The 18,240-nt window shown below is 59.3% G+C and overlaps 1 protein-coding gene across 1 annotated transcript in view; it reads left to right on the top strand.

Moving 5' to 3' along the window:
- SDK2 (sidekick cell adhesion molecule 2) overlaps positions 1-17,981 on the top strand; it is a 49,821-nt gene extending 31,840 nt beyond the window's left edge. Inside the window, exons 6-45 of the mRNA XM_054171132.1 lie at positions 452-563; positions 720-910; positions 1,081-1,164; positions 1,239-1,433; positions 1,633-1,749; positions 1,916-2,083; positions 2,355-2,457; positions 2,699-2,875; positions 2,962-3,098; positions 3,294-3,441; positions 3,513-3,653; positions 3,747-3,928; positions 4,194-4,309; positions 5,701-5,896; positions 6,159-6,257; positions 6,452-6,643; positions 6,734-6,855; positions 6,925-7,034; positions 7,123-7,273; positions 7,412-7,649; positions 7,733-7,848; positions 8,043-8,232; positions 8,450-8,548; positions 9,022-9,216; positions 9,308-9,509; positions 10,085-10,188; positions 10,281-10,351; positions 10,497-10,632; positions 11,265-11,321; positions 11,572-11,673; positions 11,840-11,955; positions 12,525-12,711; positions 13,177-13,314; positions 13,401-13,562; positions 13,693-13,818; positions 14,646-14,810; positions 15,135-15,275; positions 15,912-16,050; positions 16,387-16,513; positions 17,596-17,981. Of these exons, the coding sequence (XP_054027107.1) occupies positions 452-563; positions 720-910; positions 1,081-1,164; positions 1,239-1,433; positions 1,633-1,749; positions 1,916-2,083; positions 2,355-2,457; positions 2,699-2,875; positions 2,962-3,098; positions 3,294-3,441; positions 3,513-3,653; positions 3,747-3,928; positions 4,194-4,309; positions 5,701-5,896; positions 6,159-6,257; positions 6,452-6,643; positions 6,734-6,855; positions 6,925-7,034; positions 7,123-7,273; positions 7,412-7,649; positions 7,733-7,848; positions 8,043-8,232; positions 8,450-8,548; positions 9,022-9,216; positions 9,308-9,509; positions 10,085-10,188; positions 10,281-10,351; positions 10,497-10,632; positions 11,265-11,321; positions 11,572-11,673; positions 11,840-11,955; positions 12,525-12,711; positions 13,177-13,314; positions 13,401-13,562; positions 13,693-13,818; positions 14,646-14,810; positions 15,135-15,275; positions 15,912-16,050; positions 16,387-16,513; positions 17,596-17,949 (5,906 nt within the window). The 3' untranslated portion in view covers positions 17,950-17,981. The remainder of the gene's footprint in view (positions 1-451; positions 564-719; positions 911-1,080; positions 1,165-1,238; positions 1,434-1,632; positions 1,750-1,915; positions 2,084-2,354; positions 2,458-2,698; positions 2,876-2,961; positions 3,099-3,293; positions 3,442-3,512; positions 3,654-3,746; positions 3,929-4,193; positions 4,310-5,700; positions 5,897-6,158; positions 6,258-6,451; positions 6,644-6,733; positions 6,856-6,924; positions 7,035-7,122; positions 7,274-7,411; positions 7,650-7,732; positions 7,849-8,042; positions 8,233-8,449; positions 8,549-9,021; positions 9,217-9,307; positions 9,510-10,084; positions 10,189-10,280; positions 10,352-10,496; positions 10,633-11,264; positions 11,322-11,571; positions 11,674-11,839; positions 11,956-12,524; positions 12,712-13,176; positions 13,315-13,400; positions 13,563-13,692; positions 13,819-14,645; positions 14,811-15,134; positions 15,276-15,911; positions 16,051-16,386; positions 16,514-17,595) is intronic.
- Positions 17,982-18,240: the final 259 nt, after the last annotated feature.

Raw genomic sequence — 18,240 nt, 5'->3', positions numbered from 1 at the left:
CAGCTCTATCAGCAGCTTTCAAACCGATCGCATTTTTACAGCGCCTACACGAGGGTTTTTTATTGTTGCAATCATTTTGCTTTATATACTTCCCCTCTCCCTCCTCCCTGCCAGCCGGAGCTGCTGCACAGCCTGGGGACCAGGCTGGTGCCGTGGGGTGCCACAGGCTCCCGTGAGACGAGAGAGCTTGGGGAGAGCTGAGTGAAGGCACCCTGATCTGGAGGTCCCTTCCAACCCTAACAATTCTATGATTCTATCATGCCAAGGTGATGGGTTGGACCTGCTTGTCCTTCCTGTGGAAGAGCAGAGCCTTTGGTCCCTGCCACCTCTGCCTCCTCCATGCCAGGCAGTGCAGGCACAGGGCTTTGGGTACCACATCAGCCTTGCTGAGGTGCCTTGGGACTGAGCAGGGGGTTGCTGATGGCTGTCTCTTTGGTGTTCTTCTCACCAGATGTGGGTGGCCCAGCGGATCCTATTGCACCAACCATCATCGTCCCACCCAGGAATACCAGTGTGGTGGCTGGGACCTCAGAGGTGACCATGGAGTGTGTGGCCAATGCCAGGTGTGTAGCGAGATGAGGATGGGGAATCTCCCCAGGGCTGGGTGCTCCCAGCTCCCCCCATGTCCTTTCCTACCACAGAACTTGAGCCCTGTGGGATGGAGAGATTTGGGGGTGTCCAATGGAGGCTGACTCTCAACATGTTTCTGGTCCCTCCAGGCCACTGATCAAGCTGCACATCATCTGGAAGAAGGATGGGGTGCCCCTCTCCAGTGGCATCAGTGACTACAGCCGCCGGCTCACCATCCTCAACCCCGTGCTGAGCGACAGTGGCTACTACGAGTGTGAGGCTGTGCTCCGCAGCAGCAGCGTGCCCGCCGTGGCCGAGGGTGCCTACCTCTCTGTCATGGGTGAGGAGCTGGCAGTGGGCAGCCCAAACCATGTGTGCAATGAGTTGGGGCGGTCTCAGCCCCAGGGCTGAGACAGGAAGCAATAAGGTTACTGAGGATGGTTTGATGGTGGGTCTGGAGGGCTGAGGTGTAAGTCAACCCCCTGCCCATCACTGGGCTTCTCTTTGCAGAGCCACCACAGTTCATCAAGGAGCCAGAGAGGCACATCACAGCTGAGATGGATAAGGTGGTGGCCATCCCCTGCCAAGCCAAAGGTGAGCCACTCCCCAGATGCCCTCCCCATGCTACTACTGCAACCCCATGCCTAGCATGGCCCCATCCCTTGCAGGCGTGCCCCCACCTGAGATGGCGTGGTACAAGGATGCTGCCCTTATCCAGCTGGAGAAGCTGTCCCGCTTCCAGCTGCTGGCAGATGGCAGCCTGCAGATCAGTGGCCTGGTCCCTGACGACACCGGCATGTTCCAGTGCTTCGCCCGCAACGCGGCCGGCGAGGTGCAGACCACCACGTACCTGGCCGTGACCAGTAGGTGCCAGCACCCCCTGCCCTGGATGTCACAGTGGGATGAGCCTGGGACCCTTCAGCTGGGCTCCACAGGCTGCTCAGGGACCCCAGGAAACCCTGCTGTGGGGACGAGACCCTCCGTGCCCTGGGAACTGGTCAGCTCCAGGTTGAGCACTGGGAAGGGCTTCATTGGGGGGCTGTATGTCTGTCTGCCCCACAGGCATTGCTCCCAACATCACCAGGGGGCCCCAGGACAGCACGGTGATTGATGGCATGTCTGTAATCCTCAACTGTGAGACCTCAGGGGCCCCACGCCCTGCCATCACCTGGCAGAAAGGTAAAGGGGCTGGGGGCACTGGGATGTGGGCAAGGCTGCCCTCCCTGTCCTGTGGCTTCCCTGCCCAGCCCTGCCTGCCTGCATGGCTGCAGGGAATCCTCTTCAAGCTCCATGGCCACTGGGCCTGGGGCACTAGGAGCTAATGAGGCTCCCCTGTGTCACCCAGGGGAGCGGATCCTGGCCAGTGGCTCAGTGCAGCTCCCACGTTTCACCCTCCTGGAGTCGGGCAGCCTCCTGGTCAGCCCTGCGCACCTCGCCGACGCTGGCACCTACACCTGCCTGGCCACCAACTCCCGTGGTGTGGATGAGGCGTCTGCAGACCTGGTTGTCTGGGGTAAGGCACCTGCCAGTGTGCCCATATCACCTGGCTCTGCCTGCCACCCTGCCTGCACAAACAGTGCAGGATGGACTCTGCACACCTCCGTGGGTGGCTGGGTGCTGCCTCCCACTGTGGATGATGCTGGATGGAGCTCTCTGGGGGTGCCAAGTGGTGGGCACTAGCATGTGGGCAGTGGGTTTGGATGGATGCCAGCTTGGGCTATCCCTGGTGGTGTTATCCCTGCAGTGCTCTGGACAGTGCCAGTGACTCATCTTTTCCCCTGCAGCAAGGACACGTATCACTGACCCGCCGCAGGACCAGAGCGTCATCAAGGGCACCAAAGCTGCCATGAGCTGTGGCGTCACCCACGACCCCAGTGTGTATGTCAGGTATGTGTGGTGGGGCCTGGGCATCCCCAGGCTGCCTGCCTGCCATCACTGCTACCTGCATGCCTGGGTAGGGAGTAGGGAAATGAAAGGTGCTGCCTTTCCCAGTAGCTGGTGATCCTGTAGTGCCACCTGGTGCCCTGTGCACAGGGAGCTCGGCACACCGGTGGGACCCCTGCTTCCCTCTCCTTACTGGGGGGCTGCAGGGTGACAGCACTCCTGGATGTACTCTACCCTGGTACAGGTATGTCTGGGAGAAGGATGGGGCACCGCTGAGCCCAGAAAACGGCCCGAGAGTGCGCCTGGACGAGATGGGCACCCTCCACATCTCCCAGACCTGGTCCGGTGACATTGGCACCTACACCTGCAAGGTGGTCTCGGCAGGGGGCAATGACTCACGCAGTGCCCACCTGCGTGTCCGGTGAGTCCCCATTCATCACTACTGGCATGCCACAGTCTGGGCTGCTCCCCATCACTAACCACCCACTCCATATCCCCCGTGTCCAGGCAGCTCCCTCATGCCCCCGAGAGCCCCGTGGCCACCCTCAGCCCCCTGGAGAGACGTGCCATCAACCTGACCTGGGCCAAGCCCTTTGACGGCAACAGCCCCCTGCTCCGCTACATCCTGGAGGTCTCTGAGAACAGTAAGGGGCTCCTCCCCCCTCCCTAGCACCACTGGCCCCACGTGCACTAGCACTCAGTCTCTGGCATCACCTGGGAGCTTGTGGGCAAGGGATGCTGCAGGCACCTTGAGAACCACAGGGCTCAATAGGTGGGCAGGGGCTCAAATGTCCCACAGCCCAGGTTGTCCACCCTGCTGGCTCGGTCTCCCCCTACAGATGCGCCCTGGACTGTGCTACTGGCCAGCGTGGACCCTGAGCTGACGTCAGTGATGGTGAGGGGCTTGGTGCCAGCACGCTCCTACCAGTTCCGCCTCTGTGCTGTGAACGATGTGGGCAGGGGACAGTTCAGCAAGGACACAGAGAGGTGAGCCACAGCCAGGGGGTCCTGGGCAGGCTTGTGGCCCTGGGTGCTCACTTCCACCTTATCCCTTGCAGAGTGTCCCTGCCTGAGGAGCCTCCCTCTGCACCCCCGCAGAATGTCATTGCCAGTGGCCGCACCAACCAGTCCATCATGATCCAGTGGCAGCCTCCTCCTGAGAGCCACCAAAATGGTGTCCTCAAGGGCTACATCATCCGGTAGGCACCAGCAAAGGAGTGTAGGGGTCCCATCCCCAGCATCCCAGGGTGCTGGTGGGGTCACTGGCAGCTTTGACAGCCTCTGGTTCCCAGGTACTGCCTGGCTGGGCTGCCCGTGGGCTACCAGTTCAAGAACATCACCAATGCTGATGTCAACAACCTGCTCCTGGAGGACCTCATCATCTGGACCAACTATGAGATCGAGGTGGCAGCGTACAACAGTGCTGGCCTAGGGGTCTACAGCATGAAGGTGACCGAGTGGACACTGCAGGGAGGTAGGCAGGGGTGGGCAGTGCCTTGGGATTCACCCCAATGGCAACTGGCTGTGGGTGGCAGGATGATGGGTTTGAGAGTCCTGAGAGAACTGGGATGTGCTGTGGAGGGATGAGCAGGGGCTTCAAGCCAGGACAGGGCAGACCCAGCCATGGGGCATCTTAATGCACCACAGTGGGTGCCAAAGGTCCTGAGGGGCTAGTTCTCAGCCACTGGAGGAGATCTTGCGGAGCTGGAGCTGCTGCAAGCTATCCTTTTTCCCAACAGTCCCCACGGTGCCCCCGGGGAATGTGCAGGCTGAGGCAACCAACTCCACCACCATCCGCTTCACCTGGAACCCTCCCAGCCCCCAGTTCATCAATGGCATCAACCAGGGGTACAAGGTAAGGGAGGATTCCCACAGGTCTCCCCAGAACCAGGGCAGCTGGTGGGGAAACTCTGCTGATCTTCACAAAGTGCCTCAACTCCTCCTCGCCACAACCCCGGATTTGAATTGGTTCTGGCCTGACTTTTATTTACTGAGATTTAACACTTGCTTGGGCTTGGAGTCTCCCATGTTCTGTAATTAATTCCAAGTTGCAATCAATTCACATTTACATTAATTAAATTGGATGAAAACATTAAACTTGTTTCTTAATCCACTGCAAAGGGAAAAAGAAAGAAGAAGGAAAAAAAAAGAAGAGAAGTTCAGGAATTTAATTGCCGCTGAACGCGATAACCGGAGCAAGGAGGATGTTTAACGTTCTTATTAAACGCCACTTAGTATTTTTGATTAGTATTTTTAGGGACTAATTAGCGTTTAATTAAGTTTGCTATAGGCTATCTTGCACAATAACCAATTAAAAGGCCCAAACATCCCTCCTAAAGGCAGGCGAGCGGCTGGTTGTTCCTCGTTATCAATGGGAATCAATCGCACCGCGCAGGCTCTGTACTGGCTGGTGCGGGGAAGCGCTGGCTGGGGGAGGCATCTGGCCTTCCCGGCTCCCCTAATTGATATTTAATCAACTCTGAGTAAATAATGGGAGGCCAGAGGTGCCTGGAGGCATTCAAAGTGTCTCTGGAGACGTTCAAAACCTGCCTGGATGTGTTTACTGATGGCTTCAGGTTGGAAGGGACCTTCAAAGGGTATCTTGTCCAACCACCCTGCCTCCAACTGGATCAAACTTCCCAGGGATACATCAAGTGTGATCTTGAATGTCTCCAGGGGTGGATGGGCCCTCAACCATATCCCTGGGCAATCTGTTCCAGTATTTTACCACTCTCACTGTAAAGCATTTCTTCCTAATCTCCAACCTGAGTCTACCCTGCCTCAGTTTCAAACTGTTGCCCCTCGTCCTATCACCACAACCCCTTCTAAACAGCTCCTGCCCAGCCTTCCTGTAGGTCCCCTTCAGATACTGAAATTCATCTCTAAGTTCTCCCCTGTCTTCAGAGCAGAGGTGCTTCAGCCCTCTGATCATCTTTGTGGCCCTCCTCTGGACCCACTCCATCAGGTGTGTTGGGGGTCCAATGTCTGGACACAGTACTCCAAGAGAGGTCTCACCAGAGCAGAGCAGAGTGGCAGAATCACCTCTCTTGCTCTGCTGGCCATGCTTCTTGTGATGCAGCCTAGGCTGCCATTGTTCGTGCATGACCTTCTCTGGGTGAACCTGCCTTGGCAGTGGGGGTTGGGCTCGATGATCTCTGGGGGTCTCTTCCAACCCTACCATTCTGTGGAGAGGTGCTTGTGGTGCCGATGGGGACACATTGTGGGCTCAGCTCTATCTTCCTGCAGCTCATCGCCTGGGAGCCGGAGCACGAGGAGGAAGCGACGGTGGTGACAGTGCGCCCCAACTTCCAGGACAACATCCACGTGGGCTACGTGACAGGGCTGCGGAAGTTCGCCGAGTACCTCACCTCGGTGCTGTGCTTCACCACGCCGGGGGATGGCCCACGCAGCGCCCCCCAGCTGGTGCGCACCCACGAGGATGGTATGGGGGGCTCTGCGTTCCCCGCGGTGCACCCTGCCTGCCTGTGTGGCTCCTGGGGAGGGTGGGAGCAGTCCTGAGGTGGGAAATTGGTCCCACCAGTGCTGCTGGTGGGCTGTGGAATGAGGGTGAAGCTGAGTGGTGGGAAGCCCCATCCGAGGAGAGCCCTCTCCCTGCCTCAGTCCTTGCAGCGGTCCTGTGGGTGCTGAGGGCTCCTGGCCCTTGGGTGCATGGCTGTCTGCTGAGCCTGGGTGTCTTTGGGCAGTGCCTGGCCCCGTGGGACATCTCAGCTTCAGTGACATCCTGGACACATCCCTGAAGGTCAGCTGGCAAGAGCCACTGGAAAAGAATGGCATCCTGACAGGTAAGGGAGGAACAGCAGGTACCAAGGTTCCAAATCAGACCTCTTCCCACCCCGCAGCATCTCCTCGCAGTCTCCTTCCCACCCCATGGCATCTCCTCCCAGTCCCCTTCCCACCCTGCAGCTTCTCCTCCTAGCCCCACTCAGCTCCTTGGTGTGGGTACTGCTGCGGGCTGATGGCCTGGGGCATGTTTCAGGCTACCGGATCTCGTGGGAGGAGTACAACCGCACCAACACGCGGGTGACTCACTACCTGCCCAACGTCACCCTGGAGTACCGAGTCACTGGCCTCACCGCCCTCACCACCTACACCATTGAAGTGGCTGCCATGACCTCCAAGGGCCAGGGCCAGGTCTCCTCCTCCACCATCTCCTCAGGGGTGCCACCAGGTAAGCACAGCAATGCAGAGATGGTTGGTAGGCTGTGGGCAGTGCTGGGGGTGAGCAGCCAGTGTCACCCACCCAGCTATCTCCTCACAGAGCTGCCTGGTGCCCCCACCAACCTGGGCATCTCCAACATCGGACCCCACTCTGTCACACTCCAGTTTCGCCCAGGCTATGATGGCAAAACATCCATCTCCCGCTGGCAGGTGGAGGCACAGGTATGGAGTGGCTTGGGGTGGGGGGGTGAGGGTTGCTGGGGTGCAGCTCACCCCACTCCCATCCAACAGATGGGCCAGAGTGGTGAGGCCGAAGAATGGGGACTCATCCACCAGTTGGCTAACGAGCCTGATGCCCGCTCCATGGAGGTACCCAACCTGAAGCCCTACACCTACTACAGGTGAGTGTCCGGGATAGTGTCGCAACATCCTCCCTGTGGGGACCAGAGCCCTCTCGACCCCACTGTGACCCTCCCTCTCCTCTCTCAGTTTCCGCATGCGGCAGGTGAACATAGTGGGTACCAGCCCTCCCAGCCTGCCCTCCCGGAGAATACAGACCCTGCAAGCTCCCCCAGACCTAGCACCTGCCAATGTCACCCTGAGGACAGCCAGTGAGACCAGCCTGTGGCTGCGCTGGATGGTGAGGGAGGGGATGCAGCTCAGTGGGATCTGTGCCCATGGGCACAGGGCTCACAGGGGCGGGTGGGAAGCTGAGGAGGGGGTAGAGCTGGGCTGGCTGTGGGAGCTGAGGAGTGATGTTGCCTGTGTCTGGGGCCAGCCCCTCCTGGAGCAGGAGTACAATGGGAACCCCGACTCGGTGGGCTACAGGATCCGGTACACACGCTCAGACGGGCGAGGGCAGCCAGTAGTGCACATCGTCCACGACCGCGTGGAGCGGGAGTACACAATCGAGGACCTGGAGGAGTGGACTGAGTACCGCGTGCAGGTCCAAGCCTTCAATGCCATCGGCTCGGGGCCCTGGAGCCCGCTGGTGGTGGGACGCACCCGGGAGTCAGGTACTGCTGCCCATCCCATGGCGCTGCATACCCACCCCAGCTGGATCCAGCTGCTGACCCCACGCTGTCATCCCCTACTCCAGTGCCATCCTCTGGCCCCAGCAACGTATCAGCAGTGGCCACCACCTCCAGCAGCATGCTGGTCCGATGGAGTGACATCCCTGAGGCAGACTGCAATGGTCTCATCCTGGGCTACAAGGTGAGCTCCTATGCCAGCCCTATGGCCTGCCAGCGTCATGTGGCTTTCCCTGGGAGGAATCACCCTGCAGACTGCCAGGTCCCTGCTTGTGCCACCTTCAAGAGATGGTGCCTAACCACGCCAGCCCTGGGGAGTCCAGGGAGGTCCCAGGAGCTGTGGTGCTGCCCAGCCATGTCACACAAGGTCTGTTGCAGGTGATGTACAAGGTGAAGGACTCGGATGCACGTGCCCAGTTCTGGCTGGCAGAGGGCAATGCCTCCCACAGTGCCCAGCTGACTGGGCTGGGCAAATACACCATGTACGAGATCCGTGTGCTGGCCTTCACCAGGATCGGCGATGGGGTGCCCAGCCGGCCCCCTGTCTTTGAGCGGACACTGGATGACGGTGGGTAACAGCACCTGGATGGGCAGAGAGACCCAAACAGGTTGAGGCGTCCCCTGGGTGCTTAAGGCCACCCCATCCCACCCCATCCTAGTTCCCTGGGGTGATCCATTTCCCCTCTGACTGGGCCACCCAGAGCTGCCTTCCTTAGGGGACAGGAAATGGCACTTCACATGCACTTGTTCCCCTCCTCATTGAAACCCATCTCTCTCCTCTCCAGTTCCTGGACCCCCTGTGGGGATCCTTTTCCCTGAAGTGAGGACCACCTTGGTGCGGCTCATCTGGCAGCCACCTGCAGCACCCAATGGCATCATCCTGGGTAGGTGGGGAGCTGTCCCAGTTGTGCCATGCTGGGATGCTTTGCAGATGGATGCAGAGCTCCTATGGGAGCAGGAATCAATATCAGGGGCAGAGACCATCTCCTGAGATCCTCCAAGCATCTTGGAACCAGTTGCCCCCAGGCCTGGGGTTCCCTCACAGCAGGCTGTGCTGGGTCCCTAGCTGGGTGTGAACTTTCCTGTGCAGGTAGCTAAGAACCTCACATTGCTAGCAGTATGTGTGGGCAGGGATGGAGAAGGGAGGGAGGCATGCATGGGGGGAGCACAGGATGGAATACAGGGTGGACATCCAGACACAACCCATCTGGATGCCTTTCTGTGTGGCCTGCCCTGGGTAATCCTGCTTTGCCAGGGCGGTTTGACTCGATCTTCACAGGTCCCTATGAACCCCTACCATTCTATGATTCTGTGGTGTCCCCTCCGCTAGCCCCACTGCATACTCCCTTCCTTGCAGCATACCAGGTCAGCCACTGCCTCAACACCAGTGCAGCCAATGCAGCCAGCGTGGAGGTGCTGGAGCCCAGCGCCCGGCAGTACACAGCCACCGGCCTCCAGCCTGAGGCCACTTACCTGTTCCGCATCACGGCACAGACCCGCAAGGGCTGGGGCGAGGCGGCCGAAGCCCTCGTGGTGACCACGGAGAAGAGAGGTAATGGGGCGGGGTCAAGCCCATGGTGGGGTGGGGGGCTGTGTGTGCCCGTGGTGTGGCTGCGGTGCTCCCAGCCCCTTGCTTCTCCCAGACCGGCCGCAGCCCCCCGGGAAGCCGCTGGTGCAGCAGGAGGAGGTGCGAGCCCGCAGCGTGCTGCTCTCCTGGGAGCCTGGCAGTGATGGGCTCTCCCCAGTCCGCTACTACACTGTGCAGAGCCGCCAGCTGCCCGACGGCCAGTGGGCACTGCACTCTGCCTCCATCAGCCACAATGCCACTGCCTTTGTGGTGGACAGGTGAGCTGTGGGTTGGTTCTCAAGTGGTACCAGGGAGATGAAGGGCTCTGCTTTGGGCTCTGTTTTGGGATCAGTTACACAGAATCCCAGAGTCCTAGACTGGCAGGGGTTAGAAAGGACCTCTGGAGATCATCCAATCCAAACCCCCTGCTAAAGCAGGGTCACCCAAAACAGGTTGCCCAGGATCGTGTGCAGGCAGGTTTGGAATCTCTCCAGAGAGGGAGACTCCACAGGAAAGAAGTTTTTCCTTGCATTCAGATAGAACCTGAGTCCATTGCCCCTTGTCCTGTTGCTGGGCACCACTGAAGAGAGTCTGCTCCCATCCTCCTGACCCCCCCCCTCTTTAGATATTGATAAGCATTGAGGTGATCCCCTCTCAGTCTTCAGGTCACTCAGCCTTGCATTGTGAGAGATATGCTGCAGTCCCCTCATCATCTTTGCAACGCTCTGCTGGACAATGCAAACGCTTGCAGCGGGGTTGGGAATCACCAGCCAATGGGCTCTGCAGGAGGGAGGATGGCACAGAGATTCATCCACCAGCCTCACTATCACTGCCCCACTTTGCTTCCATCCAGGCTGAAGCCCTTCACCTCCTACAAGTTCCGTGTGAAAGCAACAAATGACATCGGGGACAGCGAGTACAGCGAGGAGTCTGAGTCGCTCACCACCTTGCAGGCAGGTCAGCACAGGCTGGGGCATCCCCTCATGCCCAGGGCATCTCCCTGTGGCTGGGGCATCTCTGAAGCCTCACAACCTTCTTCTCCCCAACAGCCCCTGAGGAAGCTCCCACCATCCTCTCCGTCACCCCCCACACCACCACATCTGTGCTCATCCGCTGGCAGGTACCATCCTTTCCGCCTTGCAGGTCTTCACAGGACCAGGCACCCACCCCCTTGGGAGGTGGCACCAAGGTGTCCTGGTGACAGCCATGTTGGGGTGCCAGGGAACCCCAGGTCAGAGCAGCCCCTCACTCTCCTCCTCATGCAGCCCCCAGCTGAGGACAAGATCAATGGCATCCTGCTGGGCTTCCGCCTCCACTACCGCGAGCTGGTACATGACAGCCTGCGTGGCTTCAACCTGCATGGCATTGGCATCCCTGGCACCACCTGGGCCGAGCTCACCCGTGAGTGCTGGTAGTGCCACTGAGCCTGGGGACATGTAGCTTGGGGGGTGACCCAGCCAAGGTGGGTGGAGGACAAGGCACTCCATGGCCTCTCCTGGGTATCAGCCCGGAGTGGTAAGAGTCAGACTGTGCACCATGGAGCTGCCACCGGTCCCGTCATGCCACCAGGTCCGTGACACACTTGTCTGCATTGTTACTGAGTCCGTCCTGCTGTCCTCAGCCTTCCTGTCTCTGTAGCACAGGTGTCCATGTGTCTGTATCTAATGTGGGTGTCTGTGACATCCTGCTGTGTGTCTGTGTGTGCTGCCATACTCAGAACCTGAAGGGTGTGGGGTCCCAGGGTCTCTGGGAATAACAGGGGCAGGAATGACTCAGCCATGGTCAGACCCTCATGGAGACCCTGATGCTCAGACCTGGCTCATGCCATTCAGGGGATGGGGCTGGAGTATGGAAAGGCTCCTTGGTGCTGTGACAGCCCCGTTGGCGCCTGGGGGTGACAGAACCCTTGCAGGGGAACCCTGGCACACCCCATGTGGGGAGTCATGCTGGAGTGGGTGCTCTGAGGTGGGAATCCCCCCATGCTGTGTGTGGAACTAACCAGTTGCCTGCTCTCCCTGCCCTCTGCCCCTCAGCTGTCTACGCTGTGCACAACCTCAGCGAGGTCTCCCTCACCCAGTATGAACTGCACAGTAAGTGACTGCTCCCCATGCCCTTCCTGTGTGCATCCTCCCCACTGCCACCCTTCTGTGTTCCTCTCCTCTGCCTCTGAGATGATCTGGGGTGATCTGAATGCCCTGTCCCCAGGGGCATCTCTGCTTGTCCACTCCTGTTGCTCTTGGGGAAGCTCCTTAGTGAGGTGGGCTCTGCTGGGTCCCCTGGGACCCCCACACCAGTGGCCACAGGGAGGGCTCTGCTCACCCCTTCTCCCTTTTCCACCAGATCTGAACAAACACCGGCGCTATGAGATCCGCATGAGCGTGTACAACGCAGTGGGTGAGGGTCCCCCCAGTGCCCCCCAGGAGGTCTTTGTGGGTGAAGCTGGTGAGTCTGGGCTGGCCCTGCCTTGTCAGGGGCTGCCCACAGCTGGGAGTTGCCCTGGTACCCCATGCTTGTGCCAAGAGAAGGCAGTGGTGCCCCATGTCAAGAGGGGCTTTGCTTTGTCCTGATCCCAGCAGGGCTGTGACACTGTCCCTTTCCTTTGGCACAGTGCCTACTGCTGCACCACAAAACGTGGCTGTGCAGGCAGCCACAGCCACCCAGTTAGATGTCACCTGGGAACCACCACCTGTCGAAAGCCAGAATGGGGACATCCAGGGCTATAAGGTATGGCACGCTAACACCTGGGTGAGTGACAGGGATGCTGGGTGCCTGGGAAGGTGCTGGGCTCCTGGGAGGTGCTGTGCATGCCGGTGGGAAAGGGAAGCCAGGGGAGATGCTGCATGACCCATCCCGGTGTCAAGCGGTCAAAGGGCGGCAGGTGGCGCAGTTGGTTCTCGAATGCAGCCTGGATGCAGCCAGAATGCTGCCGGGATGCCCAGTCGTATGCTCTGGGCACCTCTTCAGCCACATCCGTGATGGTTCCTCCTTCTCAGCCTCATCCTTTGAGATGTAAGCACAACTCATAGGTGATCTCAGGGCACTTGGTCTGCTGAAAAGTGGTGCTGGACCCCGAGCCAACCGCATGTGGGTGTCATGCGTGATTCGCAGCACAGCCTGGAATCACCCTGGAGGAGAGGTCATGCCTTCCCCTCTGGCTCAGCACCGGGCTGGCACTCTGGCACCGGGGTTTGGCAGCCTGGGCAGGGCTTTGTGGAGTGTTCAGGCACAGCAGAGGGCTTGGAGAAGATGAGATGGGCTGAACCCATGCATCCCGATGCCTCCTGCTCCTGCAGATCCACTTCTGGGAAGCCCAGCAGCAGAACGAGAGCGCGCGGGTGAAGACCCTTTTCCTGCCCGAGAAGGGGGTGAAGCTGAAGAACCTGACAGGCTACACCTCCTACTGGGTCAGCGTTGCTGCCTTCAATGCCGCAGGAGTTGGCCCCCGCAGCACCCCCGTCACGGGGCGGACGCAGCAGGCAGGTGGGGCCCGTGGTAGCCCTTCTCTCAACACAGTCCCCTGGGCTCTGTGGGGAGATATCTCTGTTGCTCTAGCTCTGATGACATCCCTGGGTGATATTCCTTCATCCCACCCTGGCTCCAGCTTCCACTCCTGGCTCCAACTGGCTGCGGTTTTGAGCAGAGACACTCCCTAGGCTCACGCAGAGCGTGTGTGGGTTGTGAGGGGACATGAAAGTGAAGGTCTTGCCTGAGACTTGGGGAGGATGAAGGTCTCAGGAGGAGAGACAAGGAGGAGACTCATACTCCTGGCTGTATAGAGTGATCCAGTGGGGATGGGGACACTGAGGGGTGGCATCAGAATGGTGTCAGATGGTGAGAGTGAGTGCTCCATCCCCATTAGGGTAGAGGCAGGGATTGGGGCTGGCTTGATGCCTGGAGTGCCCCCTAGGAGCACTGAGCTGGCCCTGGTCACCCTACTCCCCACAGCCCCCAGTGCCCCTGGATCCATCCGGTTCAGCGAGCTGACCACCACATCAGTGAACGTGTCCTGGGAGCCACCACCACTGCCCAACGGCATCCTTGAGGGCTACAGGCTGGTCTACGAACCCTGCATGCCTGTGGACGGTGAGGCCATGGTGGGGGCACTGCAGGGAGGCTGGAGAAGCTGGGAGGGCTCCGTGGAAGTCCCGGCTCAGCCTCCATTCCCGCAGGTGTCAGTAAGATCGTGACGGTGGACGTGAAGGGGAACAGCCCACTGTGGATGAAGGTGAAGGACCTGGCTGAGGGTGTGACCTACCGGTTCCGAATTCGGGCCAAAACCTTCGCCTATGGGCCGGACGTTGAGGCAAACATCACCACAGGGCCTGGGGAAGGTAGGGAGGGATGTGCAGGATGCCATGCCAGGCTGAGGGAGGAGATGTGGTGGGGTCAGTTCCCCCAGTGCCACTGAAGCTGCATGCCACTTTGTACCAACATGCCTCCAGCTCTGCTCTGGGTCTGCAGGTGCCCCTGGCCCCCCTGGTGAGCCCTTCATCTCCCGCTACGGCTCAGCTATCACCATCCACTGGTCAAGCGGGGACCCTGGCCAAGGGCCCATCACCAGATATGTCATCGAAGCTCGTCCTTCAGGTACTGCAGGTCCTTTCTGCTTTCCATCCCCACCTTGATACCAGAGCTGCCTTGAGTTCAGGAGAAACTGAGGCAGGGGTTGCTGACCTCTCCCAGGCCACCTGACAGGTTGGGTTGGGGGTTAGGATCCAGGTGTCTGGTGTGGCAGTCATATGCTGGTTCACAAGGGCCGAGTGGATACCGACTGGGCTGATGGAAAGGGGCTGGTGAGGCATGGAGCAGCACCATTCAGATCTGCTGTTTTCATGGGCGTGGAGATCCTGATAGTACCCCAGCAAAGCAAAGGGGTTCAAGAGGTGCCAGGGCTATTCCAAAGTGAGAGGGCCCTGCTGCTGTGCAGGCAAGGTCAGGCAGGGCTGGTAGCCAGGGCTCCCCATCCTCATGGCAAGGAGCCAGCAGCCCCAGCCACAGTGTGTCCTGCAGCCCCAGGTAATGATTTCAGCCTGCCACAGAGACCACAGCTCTGATGACCAAATCGATCACTAGTGGGGGTTGGTGCTACTCCCAATGTGGAGGTCAGCACCTGGCAGGGAAAACCCTTGCTCCCATGGGCATGTGGGGCTGCCAGGGGTGCTCCAGGGCTGTGGTGGGAGCAGGTCCCCAGGGAGCTGCTTTGGCCTGCTCTGTGAGTGGGGCAGGTGATCGATTGGCTCTGTATGTCACTACTTGTTAATGATGCTGCCATGAGTGACCTCAGTGCCTGCTGTGGCTAGGAGGGCTTGGCAGATGGTGAGGGCACATGCTCCCAGGGGCAGGGAGATCAGCCTCTCCTCATGGGGTGCTCTGCAGAAATGGTCCCCATCTCCTAGGCCACTTCTCTCTTCCAGATGAGGGGCTCTGGGACATCCTCATCAAAGACATCCCCAAGGAGGTGACCTCCTACACCTTCAGCATGGACATCCTCAAGCAGGGGGTCAGCTATGACTTCCGTGTCATCGCCGTGAACGACTATGGCTACGGGACCCCCAGCACGCCTTCCCCCTCTGTGTCAGGTAGCCAGCAGGGACAACATGCGGGTGTCCTTGTGGGGATGCTCTCACCCCTGTGCTGGAGGAAGAGTCCTAGCACTGCTCTGTTCTCATGGCCTATGCTGAAACCCACCTCCTTGACCCTGCCTAGCTCCTACAGAGCCCCAAATCCTTCTGCCAGCGGTGTTCCCCTTGCAATTCCTCCTGCTATCCCCTTTTAACCAGCTCACTGATGTCAGTCCAGGTCTCACAAATCTTCCCAATGTGGCCCCATGCCCTGCAGCAGAACCTCCCCATCTGTACTGGTTTGCCCCCCACGCCCCTCTTATCCTTCCTGCTGTGCCCCAGCCCAGAAAGCCAATCCGTTCTATGAGGAGTGGTGGTTCCTGGTGGTCATCGCCCTGGTAGGGCTCATCTTCATCCTGCTTCTCGTCTTTGTGCTTATCATCCGTGGGCAGAGCAAGAAGTATGCCAAGAAGTCTGACTCAGGTGAGCACCAGGGGTTTGGTGGGTGGTGATGGAACAGTCTGGGGTGCCAGCTGTGGGGAGCAGATCCTTGACCCCATAGAAGTCTCCCTGCCTGCTGTTAGGGTCTGACCAGGGTGATGGGAGCCTGCCTCAGGGCACAGCTCTTCCAGAGACCTGGGGACATTTGATAAAAATGCTGTGGGCTTCCTGGAGAGTGCTGGGAGCTCAAGATTAAATAACTGACTTGTCCTGCTGTCAGCTGTGGAGGCAGGGCAGCACGGGGGCTCGGCAAAGGTCACTGGGATTAGTCAAACACAGCTCTGTTTTCTTAGCTGTATCAAGGGCTCAAATTGTGGGGAAAATCCAGACCTCCTCGCTAAGCAAACAGAGCTGCTGAGCCGGGAGCCAGAGGCGATGGGGCAGAGCAGGGTGTGAGCTGAGGCGGGCAGGCTCGGCACAGCTGGTGGCACTGGGCATGGGACTGCGTACCTGGGACTGGCACCTCACAGGCGTCCCCAGGCTGTGATCTCTCCAGTGTGGGAGCTGCCACAACTGTCCCATGGCCATTCCTTAGCCCCCACTGCACTGGGTCCAGGCCCCTCCATGCTGTGCTGCCAGGGGAGGGCCTGGGAGGAGGCTGAGCATCCCACCCTGCAGGGAACGGCTCCAAGGCAACAGCCCTGAGCCACGGTGAGATGGTGAGCCTGGATGAGGGCAGCTTCCCAGCCCTGGAGCTCAACAACCGGCGCCTCTCAGTCAAGAACTCCTTCTGCAGGAAGAATGGCATCTACACCCGGTAGGGACCCCTCCCTGCAGCCCCCTCCCCGGGCAGGGGGGAGGTTTTTTCCCAAATCATTGTGCCCATCCCTCCATTGTGCACTTGCTGTGAGATGGGCACAGGGCTGGCACCCCAGGGAGGTTATGATGTTCTGCCTGTTGTGCCCCCTGCTGTGAGCTGCAGCTTGGACGTGGTGAGAGCTGAACAGCCTGAAAAGGGAATCCCTGAATGCTCATGGACCATGGGCAGGGTCCTTGGAAGAGGCTTGTCATGGCTCAGGTCTTGGCTGGGCTCATTTCTATGTGGCACAGCCCCAAAGGGGAAACCTGTACTGAGCACCCACCTATCTCCAAGGTCCCCACCACGGCCCAGCCCTGGTAGCCTCCACTACTCAGATGAAGATGTGACCAAGTACAATGACCTGATCCCTGCTGAGAGCAGCAGCCTGACAGAAAAGCCTTCTGAAGTCTCCGACTCCCAGGTGACCACCTAGGACTGCCTATGGGGATGGGGACAGGGGACAAAGGGACGTGAGGGCAGGATGGATGGTGCTGGGAGCCCTTCCTGAGCATCAGCCCCACTCTGACCACCATATGATGCACGTTTGGGAAAAGCAATGCTAGTCCTGCTCTCCTGACTCCTTGTGCTTTTTAGGCAGCAGCATCCCCTGTGACTTTGTGGTGGAGAGCCAGAGCAAAGCTGGCACAGCTCCCAGCCTGTGTGCTGGGATGTGGGCACCACAGGGGACCCCCAGGGCTGCTGAGGACAGGGGACAAGAGGGCAGAGGGGATGGGGACTGTGCTGCTGCCCAGTAGCTGGTGGCAACGGTCGTGTCTCTGCCAACCACACAAAATGGCATCTTTGTCTCCTCCGGGAGAAATGGGCAGCTGTGGCTGGGCAGGAGCATGGCTGTGGGCAGCTCCCAGGGCAGGCAGCTCTGGGGAGGCCACAGGAGCATCACTCCCAGGACGATGCTGGATGGCATCTGAAAAGAGGAGCTGAATCCCAGGAGAAGGTTCTGGGGGTCCCCATGGCTGTCCCCAGGCAGGAGGGGGACCAGCCCTGGGGGGTGCCCCATTGCTGCCTGCCTCGGCTGTTCCTTTGCCTTTGCACAGCAGATGCCGGCTCCTCTCCCTCTTGCCTGAGCAGGACTCGAGTGGCTTTTGAGGAGCTGTGAAGAGCGGCGGGAGCTGGTGCTGGCGCGGAGCAGCTTCCTCACTGCCCTCAATGGGCCCTTTGTGCAGGGCCAGGGGAAGCTGAATCCAATTACCAACAGCGGGGAGGCTGGGCCGCCCAAAAACACTCTCCCTGCCAGCCTGGAAGGGGGGCATCGCAGCCTCGAAGACCCCCTTGTGGGGCCCCAGGATCCTGCAACTCTTTTGTTTGAGGTTTTGTTTTGCTTTAGCAAGAGACAGAAACCACCCCAGTGGTGCTGCAGATGTTCCAGCTCCTAAAATCTTTTGGGCATCCCCCAAAAGAGCACAGGGGTAGCTCACTCTGCTTTTGGGGCTTGAGAGCGATGCCCCCTCTCCCATGCTGACCTTCCCCATCCTGTTTTCTTAGGGCAGTGACAGCGAGTACGAGGTGGACCCAGGCCACCAGAAAGCCCACTCCTTTGTCAACCACTACATCAGTGACCCCACCTACTACAACTCCTGGCGGCGGCAGCAGAAGGGCATCTCGCGGGCACAGGCCTACAGCTACACCGAGAGCGATTCGGGGGAGCCTGACCACACCCCCCTCTCCAACAGCACCTCCACGCAGCAAGGCAGCCTCTTCCGCCCCAAAGCCAGCAGGACTCCCACCCCCCAGACCCCTGCTAACCCCTCCAGCCAGCCTGGTACCCTCTATCGCCCACCCAGCAGCCTGGCTCCCGGCTCCAGAGCTCCCATCGCTGGATTTTCTTCTTTTGTTTGATATTTAAACAGAGGCAAAAACAACCAGGAGGGGAAAAAAAATAAAAAGAAAGAAAAGGTAGAAAATAAGAAAAAAACAAAACAAAAAAGAAAAAGAAAGAAGAGCCCCAAGAAATTAAGGAAAATGAAGATAAGCAGCAAGGGGGAGAGGAGGAGGAGGAGGAAGCGGCCCCAGGGATGGCAGCAGTGCCAGGCTCTGTGCCATGGTGGGTGTTTGGCTCTCTTGGCAGTGCCAGAGCCAAATGCCCAGCACCTTCCCTGGGGCTGGGGAGCAAATCCCAGCTCCTCTCCT

Source organism: Dryobates pubescens, chromosome 20 (genome assembly GCF_014839835.1).
Source record: "Dryobates pubescens isolate bDryPub1 chromosome 20, bDryPub1.pri, whole genome shotgun sequence".
Taxonomy (NCBI): Eukaryota; Metazoa; Chordata; class Aves; order Piciformes; family Picidae; genus Dryobates; species Dryobates pubescens.
Note: the sequence above shows the minus strand (reverse complement) of the source record. Positions and strands in the feature narration are given on the sequence as shown.